The sequence below is a fragment of the Thunnus maccoyii genome, chromosome 12, assembly GCF_910596095.1.
Source record: "Thunnus maccoyii chromosome 12, fThuMac1.1, whole genome shotgun sequence".
In the NCBI taxonomy this organism is placed as follows: domain Eukaryota; kingdom Metazoa; phylum Chordata; class Actinopteri; order Scombriformes; family Scombridae; genus Thunnus; species Thunnus maccoyii.
Window position 1 is genome coordinate 13146369 of NC_056544.1, and position 22349 is coordinate 13168717.

Consider the following 22349-nt stretch of genomic DNA (forward strand, 5'->3'; position numbering starts at 1 on the left):
TCATTCTAGGCAGTTTAATCTTTAACAATGATTATATTTTAAAAGCTGATCATATATTTTATATGTCCATATTGAGTAAAAATCACAATAATTTCCTCTAGAATGTAGTAAACTAGAAGTATAAAGTAACCCTAGAAGAACAAGTGCACATATCTCAAAACTGTAACCAAGTACAGTGCTGAATGAAACGTACCTGGTGACATTCCACAACTGACTAAGTATGTTTTTCGTACTTGAATGTATAGAGGGCATGACTACCAGATGGCTGTTTGCTTCTGGCAGTTGATAGTCTTGTTTGACATTTCCTAATGATGACTGATCCAACCAACCTGTCTTTCAGGTATTCCATCTCTACAACTATCAGCCTTTGGACAGTGATATTTCCACTTTCCTCTTGTGACTCATTAACGTAGTTTTTCTCTGACTTGAGACCTACACACTGAAGAAGTTACTTGCTTTCAAAGGTTTTGGATTTCTAAGGTATGACTTCACTGCAACTGGTTAAAATTCATCAAGATGAAACAGGGAATGCTGAGGAATTGATCCAACAATCCTTGTCCTGATCATATGAGAAAGTCTGAGCAATGAAGACGCCATCATACTAGTGTCATGTGATCTACACAAAATAAATGACAGTGAGTGTTTAAAATGTATATTTTTATTATTTCTTTAGGAGCTAGGAAAAAAGTAAACCAAATAAATTTGAACATAAGTTTGTACAATGCAGTTAAGATCAGGTAGCAGAGAAATTATGCAATATGATGAGGCGGTGTAAGATAAAAGACGGTGGTCTTGTGTTTTCCAGGTTCTTGGTGGCTGAGGAGATATTTCCTTGAAGAACTGATTCATGGCTCTGTGTACGCCGCATGTTTCATGGATTATTGTTGAACAAAGTGGAGGCTAGATCTCCAGCACCAGTGTGGCAAATTCAGCTCCGTCAGAGTTTGCATTTTCTCAGTGATGACATAATACTCAAAATAATCTTACAATGTTGACATTAATATAAAATGAGCAAATTACAGATGGTAATTACAGATGAATTAAGCAATGACACCATGCTTCTTTAGCTAAGGTGCAAAATGAACAGAAGGTAAGGGTAGGCATGCTGTTAAACAGGAAAAAAAAAACAAAGCTAGAATAAACTCTTCATTTGTGGAAACCACAATATACAGAGTGATTTTTAACATCAGTCAAAAAGAAAAAAAAACAAAACAAAATAACTTACTGTAAATACAAAATAAATTCAAACCTTTAACTACAGGGGTGATGTACTGAACATTTTACAACTCAGTTATCTTGTTTCTGCTTAAAATAAAGGTGTATTTTGTTGAATGTGAACTCTTGGGTATGACTATAACCATTCAAGTGTCAATAAGTTGGGTCAGTTTGACCCACATCATGGCAAAAAGGGCTCATGTGCCCATTAAAAGAGTACTCATTCTTATCAAAGTACTCAATGCAGACATAAACTCTTATCACGGCACCATTTAACTACCCAGTCTGGAGGACAGAAGTACCCAGGGGAAGTCAAGTATTTGTTTTTTTTCTTTGCCCCAATCAAATCAAAAATGGTTTCTGCACAATTACCAAAGAACAGCAAACCTTAAAATAAACAACAGAAAAGAAGAAAACTAAAACAACAATCATACAAAGGCAAGGAAGGAACGCTTCTTCACTTTGAGAGATTGTATTTGCTTAATAGTCCTCCAGGTGGTGCTGTTGACCATATTATTGGAGCTGAGGAACTTGGTCGAAAACTAATCATGAATAGTTGAGTATTGTTTCAATTATTTCCATGTGTTTGCAGTCTGCGAGATCGACGAGCGAGAGGGGATCATGTCCAGCAGGTACTCCCTCTGGCGAGCGTCGACGGTGGCTGATGTCTTGTGACCTGTCAGGCTGGGGTTCACGTAGGCCATAGTCACTCCTGTGAACATGCAACAGAGCAGCAGGTCAGGCAATGGAGCAAACTGCATGTTGTCAGTTTAATGCTTTCAGAGTTAAATAGGGAAAAAGATGTATGATTTGCCAAAAACACCTGAATCTATAGGTACCCGTGTCCCCACAACACACTGACAAACACAAAAGAGAAATGACAGAATTTCTACTCGTATTGTAACGACACCCAGGAGAAAATATAAAACCACCAAAGTGAGGGACTACAGTGGGAAGATTGAGATTACTGGCAGGGAGAGAATTGGAGAGTGGGTTTGCCTTGTCCGAAAACATTTCCTCCTACATGTGTCTTTACTGTATTTCATTTTTTAATGTGTGAGATTATACTAGATAGCGACTGCTACAAAAAAATTTCTTAACACTTGTAGAATTTGGATGAAATGGTCAAGGATTGCTTTTGGACCAGACAGGAATTTGAAAGAGCAGATGTCAGGCGCCAGAGTCGGGCTGCTATTCATGTGAGTCTACCTGTGTTGCTGTTGCTCTGCTTCTTCCATGCAGTGGATGAGGCACTACCTCCGCTGACATTCCTGCCGCCGCCGATCCCACTGCTGCTCACCTTTGAACTCTGGACAGAGCGGTGGGAAACATGGGCGTGCTTACCTGGCCGGCTGACCAAAGCTGCGGCCGCCACTGCGCTCTGCAGCTGGGAGGAGGAGGAAAAGGAGTGGGGGATGCCCCTCACCCCCAGTGATGAGACACTGCCATGGGACAGCTGGCTCTGAGGGGAGGTAAGAGACACAGAGAGGGGTTTAAGTTACAGTTCCAACAGCTGCACAAGTGTTTCACTTAAAAAAAAAAAAAAAAAACTAATACCAACCTGCTTGCTGGAGTGATGGTGAACAATGTTGGCTCCTCGGCTGGCCTGGTGGTGGTGCTGGAGCGAGGACGCTCTGGCGTGAGCCTGCTTCAGCTGCTGAGACACCAACTGCTCTGCCTTCATAGACGAAGAGCTACTGTGAGAGACTGACGAGGACGTCTGCTGAATGATACGCTGCTCTATTTCCTGCTCTTGTTGCAGAGCTTTGACAAATGCAGCTTTCAGCCTGTTGGTGTGCTCAGCTTTCAAAGACTTTTTCTGATTGGATGACATGCAGTCTTCACAGAGGACTGCCCCGCCTTTAGTCTTGTCCTGCCTCCACCGGCAGGTGAAGTCAGTATTGCACTGGGTGCAGATGAAGGGGTCTCTGACAATGGTCTTGGACAGTGCTACACCTGTCTTTCCTGGATGGAGAGACGGGAAACAAAGAGGTGCTGATTAAAAACAGACAGAAGGTGCTTGTATGGCATCAAAGTAGTAATTAGAAGAAACTGAAACAGGTAGACATATTTAAATCCTGGGAAAAGTGGAGATGTCCTGACCACATGTAGTCAATATTTCTGTTCAAAATAAGTAGGACACTAGATTATGACATCAATGAATTGTTTGGTGTATAAAATGTCAGAAAACAGTGAAAACGCCCGTCACAATTTCCTAATCGTGTGTAAACAGTCTAAAACTAAAGATTTTCAGTTTCCTTTCATATATAACAAAGACAAGTGGCAAATCCTTGCAATTTAGAAACTTGCATTAGAGAATATTTGGCTTTTTTGCATAAAATTACTTTTATGATTAATCAATTATCAAAATAGTTGGCAATTTTTCTGTTGATCAGCTAAACATTGAATCTTCTAATTGTTTCAGCTCTACTTGTATGGCCTGCTGAAAGATAACATTAATTAGAACCAAACTAGATGCAGGTAGACAGATGGATACAATGGGTTGAAAGTGGGGATTTCCTGACTGCATATGATCAGTATTTCAATTCAGTAAAAATCAGCAGGCCAGCTACCCACACTTGTAAGAAGCAGACCCAACATCTAAACAAATGCCATCAAGACAGAAAACCAACACACCTCTATGGATGGTATCCAGCAGATTCTGTACTACTTCCTCCAGTCCCACCAGGTAGATGAACTCATTATTGGCTGCTGAGGGCAGGAAGTTAAATTCTGGGGCAGGGGGCTTGGGTGGGGGAATCTCCAGGAGGGTCTTCTCCAGTTGTTTCCGCAGGGCAAGTTTAGCTGCAGCTTGGCGGCTGGCTGGAGAGTCATTCACCCCGACTGAAGACAGTCCGCTGCCTCCTGAGCCCTTCAAACTGGATGGCGAGGCCTTTGAAAACAAGCAAAGACAAGAAACACAAACATAAGCACAAACAAAATATCTTTGATTGTTTAAGCAGTATAGAAGTTAACAACTGGCAGCTAATCAGTGTAAACTTAACACCAGAGTGTTTAATGATCAAATGGAGTCATATTTCAAGATGCTGTGAAGTTGCTGTGTTACAGAAGCTACTTTTAGGCAAGAAATATACTTCTAGATGCAAATATAACATTCACTACGTAACAGCCAATACATGATTAATATAGTTTATAACACATTTACATCTATGACCTGGTGGTGCTGTTTTCATGCAGTGGTTTGCAGCTTCCAGTCGTGACTTATCATAAGTTATCATGAAATATGCTCTCATGTGAATTATATGGTAACTGTTTGTGAAACAACATGCGTTAAATCCGACTGTCATGTGATGATGTAATGCTGCTGTCTAGCGCTAACGCTACCCAAGTTAACGCTGCAGTCTTTAGCTAAACACCTGCTCTGTCGACCAGTCGAGAGCTCGCAATTCACGTCTGAAGTCAATGGCGTTACTATATTTCACGCACTGTAACCTATTACCTTCACTTTTTGCCCATCAGTTCCCCGAAAAAAGTTGGTTATGGATAACTGTGTCATCTTTACTGACAGTCTACGCCAGGAATAGAAATAACGCTAAGTAATTTTAACATGCGCCACGAGAACAGATCGTTTCTGATTGGCTGGTCTCTGTCCGTCAGTCAACAGTTTGACCCACAATGTTACATTGTAAACTATCGCACAATGTGTTTAATTGGCACTAAATGTGTATCTAGGGGCTTTTAAAGTCGATTTAGGGTTAACCAATGTTTTCACACCTATAGTTCGTTTGCTCTGGTCCGAATCGGTTGATGATTTGGTGAACTTGGTGCGTTTTCACAGTGATTCGGTTTATTTTCACACAGAGAAAAATCCAAAATGCAGCAATAGAAGCCACGTGACAACGTTCACTTCACTCATTGGTCAGATGTGTCTGGGGCGGGAGTAAAAACGTAAACACAGGAAGAAGGTCTACTCATGGGCGAACTGGCCAAATACAACGCGCTACGTTGCATTAGTCCAGGTCCGACCTCGACTCATCCTCCGGCTAGTTGTTAGCGATTGTTACGTTCACTAATCTGCAGCCCACTATGCAAAGCTCACCTGGTTAAAGGAGCCGTTTCGCTCAAACTTGTAGAGTGCGCCTAGTAAGTTAGTCAGATCGGATCAAGGTCGGATCACGTTCCCACCACAAACGAGCCGCTCCAGAGTTCGCTCGGGACCGGACCGAGACCACCTCCTTTAAAGGGGAAGTGGTTGTTTTGGTTTGCACCCGAGTGCGATTACTGAGTTCACTACCGCCCAAACGAACCGCACCAAGGGGGAAACGAACCAGACTAACCGGACTAAAATATGCAGGTGTGAAAAACCCCTGTCCAGTACTGTAACGTTAGTAAATATCAATTTCACTTTAATATGGACAGATGTCCCCATTGTCACCTTTCAGCCTTTAAGAAAGACTGATGAAAATGACCCTCTGTAGAAAACCACATATCTGGACGAAGCTACCGTTCGCTAGTCAAACAAACTATGTTGAGAAGTCGTAAACTAGTTAGGAGTCGAATCAGGTGGGTTTTTTTCGCATAAAATGCCAGTTGTATTTTACTGCGCCTGCCTCAGTACGACAAGATTTGCGTGACTTAAACTGGTGAACGAATAAGTATATTCTGTAAATAAATCGCACTTGGATGGTAACACCCTGTGTCTCTGTTGTGTTTTCTTCCAACGTCGAAAGAAAAGTAAGGTCCAATGGTTTCCTTTTTCTCTGATTCATATAAATTTCTATAGAGACCGTTGTAACATCTTCAAATGTCTTATTTAGTCTGGCAAACAGTCCACAAGGAATTAAACAGTGGTAGAAAGAAACTAAGTACATTAACTCAAGTACTGTGCTTAGCTACAATTTTGAGGTACTTTTACTTCCCTTGAGTATTTCCATTTATGCTACTTTATACTTTCTACTCCACTACATTTATCCGACAGCTTTAGTTACTTTTCAGATGACAGAGAGATGACAGATCAGTTGACACAGTGGATAATATAACAAGCTTTTAAAACACAATACATTGTTTAAGATGAAACTGGTGCTTTCCAATCTTTTTGGCTTTTGACGTCTTACAAAAAGTAGTGTGTAGTCAGGGTCACATTTCAGATGTCAATGAGTTGTTAACAGCTCCATCAAATAGTGATTTTTCCCTCTAAACCTCTCACGTTGTTTCATTTCAGTAGATGTTCAAATGATCCAATATTTCACCAAAAATCAAAGATTAGAGAAAAACTCCAAAAACTGAAAACAGATTTGTGTATCAGAACTTTGTTTTTTCTTCTTTCGTCTCCCATTGATCATCTCACAACCCCTCAGATTTATCTGGTGACTCTTTGGAGGGGCCTGACCCCTAGATTGGGAACCACTGGACTAAACCAGCTAACTGTATATAAAGTAGTTGAAACTAGCTCCACCTCCAGCAGCTACAACAATAACATGCTGCTCTAACACTGATGCTTCAGTATTAATAATCTAATGATGTCATATATAATAATCTATCAGTCAGAGGGACCAAAAATAGTACTTTTACTGTAATACTTTGAGTTCTTTAAGTATCATTTTACATGCAGGACTTTTACTTGTCATGGAGTATTTTTACATTGCTGTATTGGTACTTTTACATAAGTAAAGGATCTGAGTACTTCTTCTATCACTGGAATTAAATATTATAACAATCGCATATAGTTTAAACAACTTTAAACTATATTTACAACTGAAATTTAATCCTTTTTATTTGTTTTTCAATACGAACTAAAGTACTTTTACCTGCATAAAAATAAAATTCAGCCAAATTAAAAGCACCTCTATTTAAACAGGATATTTTAGTATTTTTTCCACCATAGATGGTTAAACATATTCATTTGTGCATATTCTCTTTTTTAAAACTTGGAAGCACCTGTAAGATACTGACCAGCGCGTTAGCACCGCTGCCTACTCTGATGAGGCCTGACTGGACCATGCCTCTCTGGCCCTGGGCTGAGGTCCTGGGGCCCAGCAGCAGAGGAGGGGGTCCTGAGCTTCCGCCTCCAGAGGCAGCCAACTGCTGCTGCTGCTGCTGCTGGCGGAGAGCCTGGATCTGCTGTGAAGATATAGACATGGGCTAACCAGGACGATGAGAGGGACGACACAGACGCAGGTAGTGGAGGGCATGGGGGAGGGGACATCACAAGCACCAAAGCAAGGGGCACACACACAGAGAGAGAGGTGCAAAGAGAGATAAGTCCTAAATTTAAGGGTAATATTTCCCTGCAGTTTGTCTCAGAGTGAAAGACAGCAGTAAGAGAATATCTCAGGCTATCATTGCCCTGCCAAAGATTTAAATATATGAAACATGATATATTAATATCTTAGCGTGCTAATAATATCAGAATTTCTCCATGACTCACCTGTGCCCCTCTGACCAGAGGCGGCATGATGATTTGGGAGCCATGTTTAGACGACACCTGCTGCCCTCCTCGCACCAGGGGCGGAGGGATAACTGTGCCCGAACTCTTGCCTGTCAAAATCTGAGAGAAGAAAACACCATCAGAAACAGTATGCAGGTGCTATCACACTGACATGCCGCCTGTGTGCATGTATGCATGTGTGAAATTAGATTATTAACCTGCTGTGAGCCTTTGTTGCCTGCGATCGTTCCTCGGATTAGAGGAGGAGGAGCAGAGGAGCCGGACAGACCTGAGGGCTGAGAAGGAGAAACGGCATAAAATATTACACAAGGAACGTTCAAAGAAGCAGCTTGTATTGTGGGGGATATGAGACTATACGTGACTCTGCGTTAATGTTATAACTGTTGTTTACCTTCTGGAGAGTGTCCCTCTGTATCTGGCTCTGTCGGAGTTTCTTCAGCAGCACCAGCTTAGCTTCCTCCAGTCTCAGCTCCTCCTTCAGCTGCTTAATGATGCGCTCCCTCTCCGCCGGGCTGCTCTTCTACATTCGACAGATCACAACATCACTTACACCACCCGCATCACGAAAAAAAACCCTGTCCAGTAACTGAAATGTTTTATGTTGGGAGCCTCGACAGGTCCAATCGTGTCGATTAATAGTCATGCATCCTGTCGAGTCATGCATCCTCTGAAAGTTTAACTGCTTACTCGGTTTGACTTGTTCAATTCACACAGTACTGAAAATCTTTCAAAGTACGAAGAAATAGTTCAAAGTCGAAGGAGGACAGTAGCCTGACATGTGGTTTTGTGTCTGAGTGTCTCACCATGAGCAGATCTGTGTCCAGTTCCTTGAAGTGGCTCAGGCCATTCATCGGTGGACTCGGGGAGTCGTTATCTGACAAGATGATGACATCGTCATCGTCGGGGGACGGAGGGCGCTTCTCCCTTTTTATACTGCTGTACATAAGAAAGAGAATGACATTCAAATGTATTTTTCAGTACATTTTAAATTGAGCACTGATGCTGCATGTTGTAAACACAAAACAGGATTATCCCTCTTGACCCCACGGTGCCCCGGAGCGCCTGTTCTATATTTCACTATAGCGCCCAAGAGCGCCTGGCATTTTAAAATTATTTCCAGTGTATCAAAAAGTGAAAATAAAGTCATGAGCTTTGTATTATGGATACTTTAAGTTGTAATCGATGAACTGGAATTATACATCATAATGTTGAGATCTGTGATTTTTTTTGGTCAGTTTCCACTTTCCAAAGCTATTATTTACTGACTTTGAGATTTTACTTTTTCTAACTGCGTGTTAAGTTTTTAGTGACTTTTGCAGTTATGATAATAAAGTTTCTTCCAAAGAAAAAATAATGCTGTGTATGTGTGTGTGTGTGGAAGATATGATAAATTGTGAAGTTATATTGTCATATCTCATACTGTAGAAACTGATCAGTGCCTCGTCACATAAATGTCATCTTGAGGGAACGTGGGGTCACAAGAGAGTACAGGTTTATAGTGATAATTACTTGATTTTTCTGCTACACAAATGCCACATACTGGTACCCAATTAAAGAGGAAATTGTGTTTTTTAAAATTAAAACAACTTTTGATTGTCAATTTCGTTCTGTTTTTGAGAAAGTTGCTTGTTTGAGAAGGACGATGCTCATTTAGAATTATACTGGCGTCTAGACGATTACATCATTGTTCAAAATTATTACTCAAATGTTTTTTTTTTATCTTTTTCCACTATGGGGAAAAGTTGTAACACATTTTAAGCAAAATTTAGGTGCAATTCAACTCGCTCAAATATTAGAACCCATTAGTAATGTCTGTATTCATAGAGGTCTCCTGCTCAACCCAAATTATAATTTATAACCGCGTTTTGATCCGTCCCACTGTAATCTTGCAAGTCCAGACGTCTCTCTACGCAGCTTCTCTTCATCTTGATGTGATTTCAGCAACATGGGAAAAGTCCTAAATGCCAAGGAGGGGCAAGGTGGGACTTAAAGCTGCAGCAAAGGTCTTAAAGTCACAATGAAATGGCTGTTTGAGAGCATGAATTTCCTGTTGAAACAGGATATTGTGGCAGAGCATAATAGGTGTTTGTGGCACTTGAGGATGATCTGTATAGGGCTACATACGTCACACAAAGAACAACAAGGATATTAAAGAAAGGAGGGACCGTTTGGATCGACGTGAAAATGAAAAGCGACTAGTTTAACTGCAGGCTATATGCGAGCTGTAGAGCCGACGACCTACATTTTTTTGACTAGTGGCACTAAAAAATTGAAGAATGTGAGTATTTCCTCTGGAAAAAAACCAAAAAAAAAACAAGGATGGATTTGCGATTACACAGATTATGCACTTCTATGAAGCATAAAGAGTCGTTAAAGTCAACGCATGACATCATGAGGCCTGTCTTTCCTGGCCGTCCTCCTTGTGTGTGTGTGTGTGTGTGTGTGTGTGTATGTGTGTGTGTGTGTGTGTGTGTGTGTGTGTGTGTTAGTCTCTCCTCAGGGCTTAGCGCCATCATCACTTCCTGTGGATTAATCACTACTCTTCCAAAGAAGTCACATGACCTCAAAGTCATCATCACGTGACACACTCACTTTTCCTCCCACCCTCCCCCCTCCCCTCGCTGCTCCTTCCACTGTGGAAACCATGGCAACAACCGGCTGGAACCGGTTTGTGACACACAGCTTCATTTTGTGTGAGGGGAGTTTTTAGGGTTCAGGTGGTGAGTGGGGGGAAAATGGAGGTAGACCAAAGGATAAAGTTAAACATCACCTCTGAGGACAGACACCCCCTCCCCCCCCCCCCCCCCTCTCTCCTAGACAGTCATTTTAAAACACATCAAGAGCCTTGAATGTTAACTTTTAACATTTTTAATCTCTTAAGATTCAAATAAAGTGTCATTTTATCTCTTTTTTACAACACCCCTGGTGAGTTTTTCTAATAAAAAAAAGAAGCCCGCAGCTCAGAAAAACTATATTCACACATTTACTTATCTGACAGGTACTTCACATGGTTGTCACTGCTGGAGAGAGTTCACTATAAACTGTTTCTCACCCTCTGGAAGTGCTCATGTCGACAGGCTGCTCTCCCGTCTGGACTTCCACTTTAATGGTGGCCTTCACCTCGCCTGCAGCCAGCATGCCGCCGGTCGCCTTTGGCTCCGTCAGTCGGACCCGGCTCTTTGTATCCATATTCTGCTCCGTCTTCACTCCCCTGCCCGCTCTGTCATTGCAGTCAGTCCGATTGTCTGAGCTGCGTTCAACCTCCTTTGTCTGGGTCCGCTTCAGATCATCCTTTGCCGGTTCAGAGGTCAAAGGTAACACTGAAGGTAACGGCAGCCGGCTCTGCTCTTGCTCCTTTTCTGATCCGGACATGGCCTGGCTCTGACCATCCTCTGCCAGTACGGGGTCAGGTTTAGGACTAGTTTGTGCCTGTTCTGAAGGTTCAGATGGGTCCAATTTAGGCTTTTTGCTTTCATTGTCGGCATCGGAGGGTTCTACGGACTGGGGAGCAGTGTCTCTCTCCAGTGCCCTCTTCTGGCTGCGAGTCTGGCGGACAGCCTCCTCAGACATTCCCTGCAGATACAAGTAGAAATGACTGGATTATCTGGATTGTTGGATAGTCAAACAGGATCAAAGTTACAGGTCAAATCCAACAAAGATACAGATGTTCATTATGTAAGCGTTCACCGGCACCGGCATTGTATAAAGCATCACACATCACATCACAACTGCCAAGCGTCTAACCCAAACTACAGCTGGCAGAAATGGTGACAAATAAAATACTGACTAAATAAATATACAAGTCTCTAGGAGGAGAGCTTGCTTAGGTTATCTAACAGTCATCTAAAGTCATCGTAAGTAATCTCAAAAACAGAGAGAAAATCCAGGTGTAAAAACTGTAAACAACTGTCTTAAAATGTTAATTGTTGAAAGTAGAAATGTCAGTTGAAGTTGGATTTATGGTTCTCTGAAGACATCTCGGTGAACCTACACAGAGAAGGGTGTTATGGGTAATCCTGGTCACAGAGGCTCACAGAGGAGCCAACGTGAACACCCTCCAAATCTCGCCAACGTGTGGACCTGCCTGTCAAGCAAGTTGTTTGCTGAATACAATTGCAGTTGGGAGACACGTCCAAAACAGAAATAGAAACAAACAGAAATGTGCCACAAAAGTATAAAAGGAACAGCAACACACAATGTCTCCGAGAGGAACCCGCACATGTTCCCACTTTAAGCACTAAAAGAAGTTGAACTGTCAGACAGTTGTACAGTTGACAGTGAAAGTTAAAGTGTGTTTGTGTCAGTGGACATAGTTGAACATACACTAGAATTTGCAGCTGTTTACTCTGTAAACAGGTTTTCATGTGAATTCTTTGTATGTGAAATACTGTACAAGAGTTGCATTTTAAGTTGAATTACTGGAAGCGTCTGTTGAAGTTGAAACCCTAAAAGCTGAAACAGCTAAAAACAGTTTACCAAATAGCTCTCAGCAACCAAGGAAACTACAGAAATATGTAGACAATTAATGATTACCAGCAAAATCACAGATTTGGCTCAAAATGAAGTTTTATTACAGCCATTTAAAATTTCACAGCTGAACTGCATCTACTGAGATTACTCAGAAATAAATGTTTATAAAGACAAGCAAAGCTCTGATTGGATGTCATGTAATGTCTACATTATCTGACAAACCTTCACTACAGAGTTACTAGCCAGTAATAAATTATATTTCACTCAGTGTAAAAGGTTTGTGATTGTGTAGCCATCATTCAGAAGTCTGGTAGACAAAACTGACCTTGAATCATCTGCGGGGGATGCAGGATGACAAAAACAGCTGCCAGACAAAACATGTTGGACTATTATGGTCACACGACCAAGATGTTAACTCAAGTATGATTCCAAAACATCCAAATATCCACATTTCAGTCCAAACTAAAAAAATAAGAGGGGGAAAACTGAACAAATAAGATGGAGTGACCACTCAGTAGTCAAAGTTCAGAGCAGAACAAGGATCTCTAAATGACTGAAACTAAATGACTCGGGATAACAACATGAAATGTTGCAATGATACATCAAACAGCTGGAAGAACACAATAACTTTGTAATTAAATCAGAGTTAAAAAAGACTTGGGGAATATCTGAAATTAACTGGAGCGTGATTTTTTTAAATATTTATCATGACCCATGAATCCAAGTAGTTTATTAATTTATGTGTGCGAGTGAAATGGTTTTTTCATTCATCTGTTCATACTGAAAGACTTTTGTTTTTTACAGTCTTTCTCTCCCTGAGTCACTAACAGCGGATCCATTAACGTCTGATATCCTACCAGATGTTGACATGCCAACAGTAGTGGAGACATACAGCTGCTCGTCCTGTCAGACAGATGAGCGGCCGCAGTGTGCACTCGCAGATGTGCATCAGTACATGCTACATACAGGCGCACATTATCCGCTCAGTAGCTGCTGTGAATCTCTCAGTGTCAAGTCAGAATTTAGAGAGGAGACACAAGGAGATGATAGATCACGCGGCTTAATGAAAGCTTACTTTTACGCTTAGATAATGACCCATTGAAGCCATTTCAAACTCAAACTGGCCTATCACACTGTCCTCTGTACATCTCTTATGCACTTTCCATATGTGTGTATAAAGAATCATTTATGTATAAACAGAAAACCTCACTGAATTCAAATAACTTGTTTTCTCTAACAGTCTAAAACCAAAAAAATGTTACGTTTAAGGCTGCAACTAACATCAATTAATCCGCCAATTATTGTTCCAACTACCAGATTCATGATTTGGTTTATAAAATGTCAGCAAATAATTTAAAAAATCCTGTCACAGGTTTCCAGAGCCCAGGGTAATGTTTTTCAAATGTCTCTTTTTGTCTGATTAACAGTTCAACACCCAAAGATATTCAATTCGCTTTCACAGAAGAGTATGAAAACTTGCTGTTTTTGCTTTTAGAAAATGACTGATTATCAAAATTGCTGCAGATTAGTTTTATGTCTATCAACCAATTGATTTAATTCAATTTACCATCAAATGTGACAGAGTATAGCAGCAAATCCTCGCATTTAAGAGGCTGGAACAGCAAATGTTTGGCATTTCTGCTTGTAAGAATGAAATGGTTATCGAAATAGTTGTTGATTAATTTTCTGTTGATTGACTAATCGACTTATCATTTCAGCTCTGACAAATCAGTGGACTTTTATCGATTTGGCTTGAGTAACAAATTCACCTCAGACCATACTGTTCACTGATTGGTCAGAGCTACACTCTTATCAGAGGAAGAGCTCTTATCAGAAACCATTTCTTATTCACATAACAACAAGGTACTGCACTTACTTACCTGTATGAATCTCATTACATGTGTATGAGAAGGTAAGAAATGCTGAGCATAAAATATACAGAAAAGAATATGATTGGCCAGTCCAGCACTAACTGCCTTTACATGCACACATCCTGGTTATGTATTGCAAATGTTATCTTATTATTCTGGTTTCAGAAATATGAATAAGCCCTTATCCTGGTTTTGAGAAACCCAGATATGCAAGCTGGAGTACTCTGATGGAAACCAGGATACTATGACATATAAAACTATCTTCAGGTTTCTAATCATTCTCTGTCTTGAGCTCCTTCAACTCATGTTTCCTGGTGGTTACTCAGTAAATCAAAAAACATCATGATAACTGACGTGATAATGATTAACACGCTGAAATATAAAGAAACTATGATTTCTGTAGTGCAGGACATGAATTGTATTGTTGCTGTCATTTTCATGTCAAGTAGCTTATTCCAGAGACGGACATCCAAACTGTGTTCATCATAACTCAAGTCAGAGGAGAGAAAACACAGAGTGGCTGATTTGTAGAATAAAGACACCAGAAACCATGTAAACATGTAATCTGTGTAAATCCCTCAAGCTCAAAACCAGGATACTAACATGTTTGTGCACGCACCCATTGAAATCACTTAGGTCACTATCAAATATGTAAAAAGGTAAACACGTACTGCTGACCGATACGGCATACAGCAGTAAGATGAAGGCTCAAAGTTCACAGACTCTCAAACAGAAAGTGACAAGTCACACTTGGATCCATCGCCATTTACTGGACGAAACACAGTTTCCAGTCTTGTCCTGCGTCATATTCACACGTGTATCCTACAGATCAGCGAGTCAATCCTGCCAAGTGCGTCGAGGCCCTCGGTCTGCCCAGTGACGCACTACAGGAAGCTGTGGTTTTTGGAGAGGGTGGAGGGGGGGAGGTGGGGGAGGTGGGGGGGACAATTAACCCTTACAACCTGTGTATTTCTAGGTGACACACTCCTACCCCCTCCCCTTCCTGTTCTCAGAATGGTTATAACGGCGAGCATAAAGCAGACTCAGTGTAACCCATGATGTACCTATACAATACACACACAGAGTCACAATGCAGCGTGCAGACCAATCATCTGATAACAGAGAGCCGACTAAGTTTTTTTTTTTTAATATACTCTTACATCACTGAGACACACATGACATGACCCTTCCCAGGATTCAGTGGGACACACAAAGCACTTTTCCTGAGAACCGGTTTAAACCGGTTGGCTAGTGTGTGTGTGTGTGTGTGTGTGTGTGTGTGTGTGTGTGTGTATGACTGAGAGCGAAGCTGAAGCTCGTTTTAACCCTTCAGGTGCTGGAGCAGACGCAGGGCTTCCGCACCGACGGCCATTATACAGTGTGTGTTTGTGTGTGTGTGTGTTGTGGTAGTTTTATCAATTCTGATGCATGTAGCTGTGACTTGATGCTGGTGGCAGAAGTAACATATCCCCCCCCCCCCTCCCACACACACACACAACCCTACACAGACACTGACCTGTAAAAGAGGGATCTGAATGGCTGACAGGTTTCACATTTCATCTCCGTGGCACTTTACACACGTTTCCTTCAAGCCCACACACACACACACACACGCACACAAACATATGGTGGATCAAACCCCCAACCACCCATCCAAGAACTTCACATGCAACCAGTGCAAGGCAACTAAAGGCAACTAAAACTGAAAGGAGAACTCAACTTTACACATCTGACGAAACAAAGTCACGCTACATAAACAAAGTTACCCGTCTATTCACCAACACACACGTCAGGATAATGGGGTCTTTTGTTCAATTCACTGTTTTTTTGTGGTTATAAAAGTTTCATGCTACCATTGTCGGAATCTCGTTAAACAATACCATCCTGATAATCATTCAAATAAGATGGAAATCCTCAAACAGTACTTAACAACACTGTTAAAGACGTCATAGAGCAGCGTGTGGTCATGGAGATGTGTCCTTAAGTTGGTTTTGACAGACTAATAGCTTTCCATCAGCGATGTTGCAAAACTGAAGTATTGACACACTTTGGGCTGAATTTTGACCAGTGGAAAAACTTTGACTGTGTCTGTTTTCTTTGCTGACAAAACCCTCCTTTTCCTACCTTTCTCCATGATAAACATGCATTTCCCTGCATGCTTTGGGGTCAAGTCTATAGTAAGGACAGGCGATATTTCTGTCTACTGGGTACAAATAGCACACTGGTAGACATATGAGCCATGATGTGAATTTTCTTTACTGTTTGTACAGTTATAAAATGGATTTTTACACCAAATTAAGTCAGCAGAACTCAGTGGAGCTGTCAACATGACTGTCACACAACAGTACCAGTCAAAAGTTTGGACACACTTTGTCATTAAAAGGGAATGGGACGGTGTGTCCAAACTTTTAACTGGTACTGCCCACACTACCCAGCACTAGTCCATAATGTGTAAAAGGGATCCCCCTTGTGAAAATAAACAATACTTGCATTTCTAAACCTGTTTCTATGACTATTTAATAGTTATTCAATAAAAAAAACACCCCAACTGAGCTGGAGAAGCAGACAGCTTCAACAGAAACTTTACATGTCTTAAATATAGAGACAAAGAATGAACTGAGCCCATATTAAACACAAGTTTTCTCTGCTGTCTGAATGTTTGGAGATGTTTCATGAGATATAGGCCTAAATTCCTGCAGGTACACTCACTACACTACACAGAGTCATAAATGACATATTATTGAATCAATAATCATTCACAAAAATAAACAGGATTATGATTTTTGTAGTAATCTTCCAGCTCTCATCACTCAGGCTACATTAACAAAATGACAGCTCGTCCTGGAACAAACACTACTTCATCATCATCATCATCATCATCACATCATTAAAATATGATAAATAATGAGAGTTAATATGGCTCTTTACAAACATGTAAGATCTCTTAACCAGCTGTGGTCCCAATAGCACATTTACTGTAGATGAACAGTCTACAACGACTTTTTTTTTAAAAGGGTTTCTGCGAGTCTGTATCTAATCAAACTCAATCCCCACATTAACATTTGCAGTGTAATTAAATCACAAATGATCGCTACCACATTATCAAGTTGCACTGTGCAGGTACTTGACTCTTGGCGAGCGCAGCTTTCACCAATGCAGAATGTGGGTACTTTAATCTGGTATCAGGTTGCTACCACTATCAAGGCGGCGCTTGTCAGAATGTACAGTTTATTTACACCTGTCTTGTTTTCTGCTGCGTGTCTTTACTTCCTGCCCTGAGGTGGTTATTTAGCTAGTCAGTCATGGATCATGTCAACCACCTGTCACTCAATCATCCTTCATTTATGCTGGCAAACTCACTCTCAACCATGAACCATGCCTGGCTGCACATACAGCATTTTATTTACCCACTGATAGACCTTTACCCTGTGAAAACATATTTCTGCACTGCACACGGTTTTCAGAAAACTGTGCAAACACGCAGCTGCACTACCAGGTAAATCTGCTGCTGAAGCATAAAATCCATATTGATTATCTGGCTGCATCTATCAAAATAACAAATGATATCACAGATGTTCTCCAACCAATAAAACTTGAAACAAAAACCTTTGTATATTGAACAATTTAGCTTTGGAGCTGGTCACAGCCAAAGCTATCTTGGGTCACTGATTTTGCTTGATTAAATAAGTTAAACTGTGAACAAGTCAGAGCTTTTTGCAGCAGCTAACACCGCTGTCTACACCAAACAAGCAGAAAAGAGCAATTAGAGAGCAGATTGATGCCTATACATTTGATAAAGTCATGAAAGCTTGACCAAACAGCTGCCCTGTGACCCGGCAGTCATGTGCAGCAGCTTAAAATGTTGCCAGCAGACGACCCTTTCCAGAACAGTGGCTGATTACACAACTACTCTGGATCAGTCACTGGAACAACAATCCTGAAACTTCTGAGCAGTTTCTGACTCGCTCAGTCTTGTAATTTTAATACTGGGAATACAATCGCTCCAGGGCGGATAGGACGTCACGCATCGTGCTGTAGATGCACTATTTCAGCAGTGTCCGTCGTGACAGGTAGTTCAGTGGTCACGGCGTGTCAAAGCAAAGCATTCTCCTCTCTTCTTTATGTCGTTGAACAACTCCATTCACTAAGGACATCCTGCATTTGTTCACAGTGACAGTTCATAAACAATGCAACCATGCAACAGATTGTTTACATGCAAATAACACTTTACAGGGCCTTTGTTCACATGAACAACTGAGTGTTCATTCCAGATCTCCTACAAAGAGGCAATAAAGTCTCCTAATGGCAGGTCACTTTACCATCATACCATCCCCAGTCTACGCCGCACGCACAGGACCTTCAAGTGGCTGTGTTGTGTTACAGCAGTACTAATTAACTAACGATTACTGGTAGGAGTGATGAATGTGTACGCATGTTTGAAAAAAAGTAGAGCAGCAACGATGAGTTGATCGACTGACTGAAAATGAATCAATTGATCAATCAACTACTTAGATAAACATAGTTCTTTGAGAAAAAAAGGGCAAAAATTCACTGGTTCCAGCTTCACAAATGTAAATGTGTTCTTTGTTTACCCTTTAACTGTTAGTCAGACAAAACAAGACATCAGACTCTGGAAAAATGAAATGGACATTTTTCAAAGTTTATCAACTAAACAATGAAAATATAGAAAATAATCAGTAGATTGAGCGATAATGAAAATAATCATTAATTGTGGTCCTAACCAAACAAATCATGAACTCTGTGACATTAACCATTACAATAACTTATTCATTTACTCCATTAATCACTTTTTTATTAGACTGATTATAAGCATACTTAAATTCAAAGTTGTAGACCACAGTATTCTTTTTCTTATGATTATTATTATGAGAGCAGTAGATATAAGCCTCCCTAATGATAAAAGATATTATGTAGCCTAATAAGACCTTCGTATTTCATCAGAAGCACAAGTGTTTCTTTCAGTTGTTTTTAAGTGTTAAACTATCACAGCTGAAGTTTAACAGCCTCGACGTGAAATGCTGCATGTGGTTTTGTCAACATACCATAAGCACATCCCGGCTTCCGTCATATTTAATAACCAAATACCTTTTTTAAAAAAAAAAAAATCATCAGAGTGTGTCCAGATAAGTAGATAATAGTGAAAAATATATAAACTAGTTTTAAAGCAGGGTTCCTGAGCCACAGCTTTGTCCCGAAGAAAGCGCTGCAAACTGGCTATGGAGGAGAAATGTGTGTATGTGTGTGTGTGCGTTGTCTGGGTGAGAGGGAGTGTGTGCGGTGTGTGTCAGAGAGTGAGTCTATGTGTGTGTGTGTTCAGCTTTAAGAGGAGGAAGACTACGGTTGTCACAGAGAGAAGTAGGAAGATTAGCTACCAGATAGCAGAACCAACACTGGTGCCACGGGGCTTAAAAGCGGGCAGCGGCGTCCACCATTTAACGTTTACACCACCCAATAACGTTACACCAACCAAACCAAAAGTCGGCCCTTTAAAAAACTAAACCCAGCCCACACTACATGTGCAACTAGCCGGCTTTTTTTATATTATTGACACCGCCTCAGAGGAGGTGAGCGTGTTACTACTTAGCGAGCTAACATTAGCTACATCGCACAAACAAAAAAAAAAAAAAACACGAAGCCAGTGGAGCTCGGATATTAACGGCTCATTTCTGAACACCAACGGCTCATTCGTGAACACCAACGGCTGATCAGAGACTAACAGTCAAAGTAGTTAAAGTCCTCCAGCTGCTCGTCAACACGACCCACACATCCAGAACCGAGCCCGAATCGATGACCGATGCGGGACAAGCATCAGCTCAGAAAAAAAAGGGGGGACACAAACTTTCAACATACAGCCCTAAAAGTGAGGCTGTGTGTGTCTCACCGGGACGGTTTACCTGGGTGTCCCCTCCGAGGAAAAGCCTTCGAGTCGGAACTCATAAATTTCATCGACCGGCCCACGGACTGAGCTTGCCGCCGACGAGCCGCTGGCGATGTTAACGTTATAATCCTCACCTCGTTTAACGACTTCTACCGGACAAAACCAAGTCCAAGGATCATACTTACAAGGTGGCACGCTTTAGGAAATGTAAAATGAAATAAATGTTGGCTGAGCGAGTCTCCCCCCTCCTCCTCCTCCCCTTCAGCAGCGCTCAACCTTTGGCTCTGCGGAGAAGTGTTACTTTTCAACAGCCCATCAGCTTCTTTATCGTCACAGATAGGTGGAGGAAAACCTGGCTCCTCTCGACGAGTCCGAATAAAAGGCTCCCCTCGATCCACTTACTACAAAACTTCGGCTTCACCTCAGTCAACTTACTCGGTCGCTTTGTCGCCCGTTCTTCGCCGATGGTCGACCAAGGAATGTTTAATCTGCAGTTAACCTCGATAAATCGTTGCTTTTTTGAAATCCAGGGGATATCCTCTTTTTTTCGGCCCTCCCCGCTGCCGCGTCTGTTGCCAAATAATGCGCCTCAACACACATGGAGCCGCTGCGTCCTCTTAGTGGGCATGCGCACCTCGGCGACCGGATCACATCATGTAAACCACTGACCACCAAGGGCCAAGGCAGCACGACCATGCCCGGGGCCCCGGGCTCCTCGGGTTGACCCATGACTGTAGCAGCGAGTAAAAATCCCCCTCTAACACACACTCACACAGTTACACACACGCACAAACACACACCATGTTACACTAAGGACCTATAAAAACAAAAAGCATCACATACAATATATCACACAAAACACTCACCAGCCTCCATAATATTCAATATTCAGTAGGGACCTGAACCAGCAACTGCAGGTTTATTGCTGGTATGATGAATCTAGCTTCATTATGAGCCATCATGAACCCTAACAAACTGAACTATTTACTCACCATAATGTCACTTTATATAACGTACTGCATCACTGCATAAGTGTATATCTACATCTTGTATATCTTGTAAGCTGCTCATAGTTATTTATACCACGTACGTCAGCACTTTATGCCTAAATTGCACTTTGGTTAGATGCCAACTGCATCTCATAAAGTACTTGTACTTGTTCAATGACAATAAAGTTGAATCTAATCTAATCTAATCTAATGATGATCATGGGACTGTTTTTACCAAAAAAGCATCAAACACGTGACAATGAGAAACAAAATACAGAAGACTATCAATGCACAAAGAAAATAGTGGACAAATAGCAGCTGCAAAGTCATGCAGGACTTATAATGCTATAGCTTACTGTGCACGACAGCTGGGAAGCGAGGCTAGATTGCAAACCTGCTAAAGTTGGTAATCCAGTCCATTACCCAGGGGCCCCAGACCCCCAAGGACCCCAAAAGTCCCAGATTTGCTACAGCTCAATTGGTTTTTGGTAATCTGATTGATTACAAATATGTTAGGGGACTTGCACCACTCAAGTATAAAATCAGCTAATGTGGGTCCTACAGTGCTTGTTGAGGGACACTGTGTCTAAATCTAGTTTTAAGATCTAATTATTTTATTTTATATTGTGCTCACAAAACACATATTCATAAATAAAGTTGTGTTTAATCCAATTACCGACATTAACTAACTTACAGTGAACCTGAGGCCATATATAGTCTACACTGTAGTTGATGGAAACTTTGAAGCAACAGAGGCTGAAGCTGTAAGGTAGTGGGTTATAAGGGGCCAGACAGCAAATTTTCTCCCCAGGTCCTCTTAATATATTTGTCCGGCTATGCTAGGAAGTCCAGTAACTCCACATGGCTATAACTAGGCAATAAAGTGCGTATTTCTCTCAACTCACAAAGTCCACCAATTCCAGCATTATATTATCCCCCAAACTAACTTATTTGTCTTACTCCAGCTTCATCTTTACCTCCAGGCTCTCAGCAGAGACCTGCATCACATTTGCCTCTCTATCCAAATGTGCACCACTAACATCAGTATCATATCATTCGTCTACGTAAAGTTCTAAACCATTAACCACAACCATCCTTTATACTCTCAAAAAATATCCCATCCCAGCATCCATCCTCAAATATCTCCTGATTCATATTACTACAGGTCCTCAACGTCTCCCTCACAACTCAGAATGTGAACTACTGTGCCACAAACCCGACATGTGCAGTATTTACCTCTCACTTTGCATAGGGATTAAGATGAGGGTTGCATTAAGGACCAGTCATCTAGAGTTGCAGTCAGGTCCATGCATGCAAGTGCACGACACACACTCCCTTCAAACATCCCTGTGAACTGAACTAATCCTCTCTCATCCACAAATACTCGTACACATGTACACACACACACACACACGTATTTGAAATACTGCGATCCAAGTAAGAGAAGTAGTCGTCCACAAAGGGGCTGCTATCCTCTAACAGGTGGGGGTTGGGGT

General features: G+C 41.4%; 1 protein-coding gene across 9 annotated transcripts; it reads right to left on the reverse strand.

The window, feature by feature from the left end:
* Nucleotides 1-640: 640 nt before the first annotated feature.
* Nucleotides 641-20481, reverse strand: LOC121908578 (transcriptional repressor p66-alpha-like). 9 transcript variants are annotated; one of them, XM_042428717.1, is made up of 11 exons: nucleotides 20300-20481; nucleotides 10677-11197; nucleotides 8428-8560; nucleotides 8016-8144; nucleotides 7822-7899; nucleotides 7604-7723; nucleotides 7114-7317; nucleotides 3853-4108; nucleotides 2777-3180; nucleotides 2560-2677; nucleotides 641-1927 (listed from the first exon to the last, which is right to left on the reverse strand). In XM_042428717.1, the coding sequence occupies exons 2-11, from the start codon at nucleotides 11192-11194 to the stop codon at nucleotides 1788-1790; spliced, it is 2100 nt and encodes a 699-aa protein (XP_042284651.1). In that variant the 5' UTR covers nucleotides 11195-11197; nucleotides 20300-20481; the 3' UTR covers nucleotides 641-1787. The 9 variants fall into 9 exon arrangements, with proteins under 9 accessions (XP_042284651.1, XP_042284648.1, XP_042284646.1 ...); XM_042428714.1 differs by having other exon boundaries at nucleotides 2425-2677; nucleotides 7129-7317; nucleotides 8428-8557; nucleotides 20300-20480; XM_042428712.1 differs by having other exon boundaries at nucleotides 2425-2677; nucleotides 8428-8557; nucleotides 20300-20480.
* Nucleotides 20482-22349: the final 1868 nt, after the last annotated feature.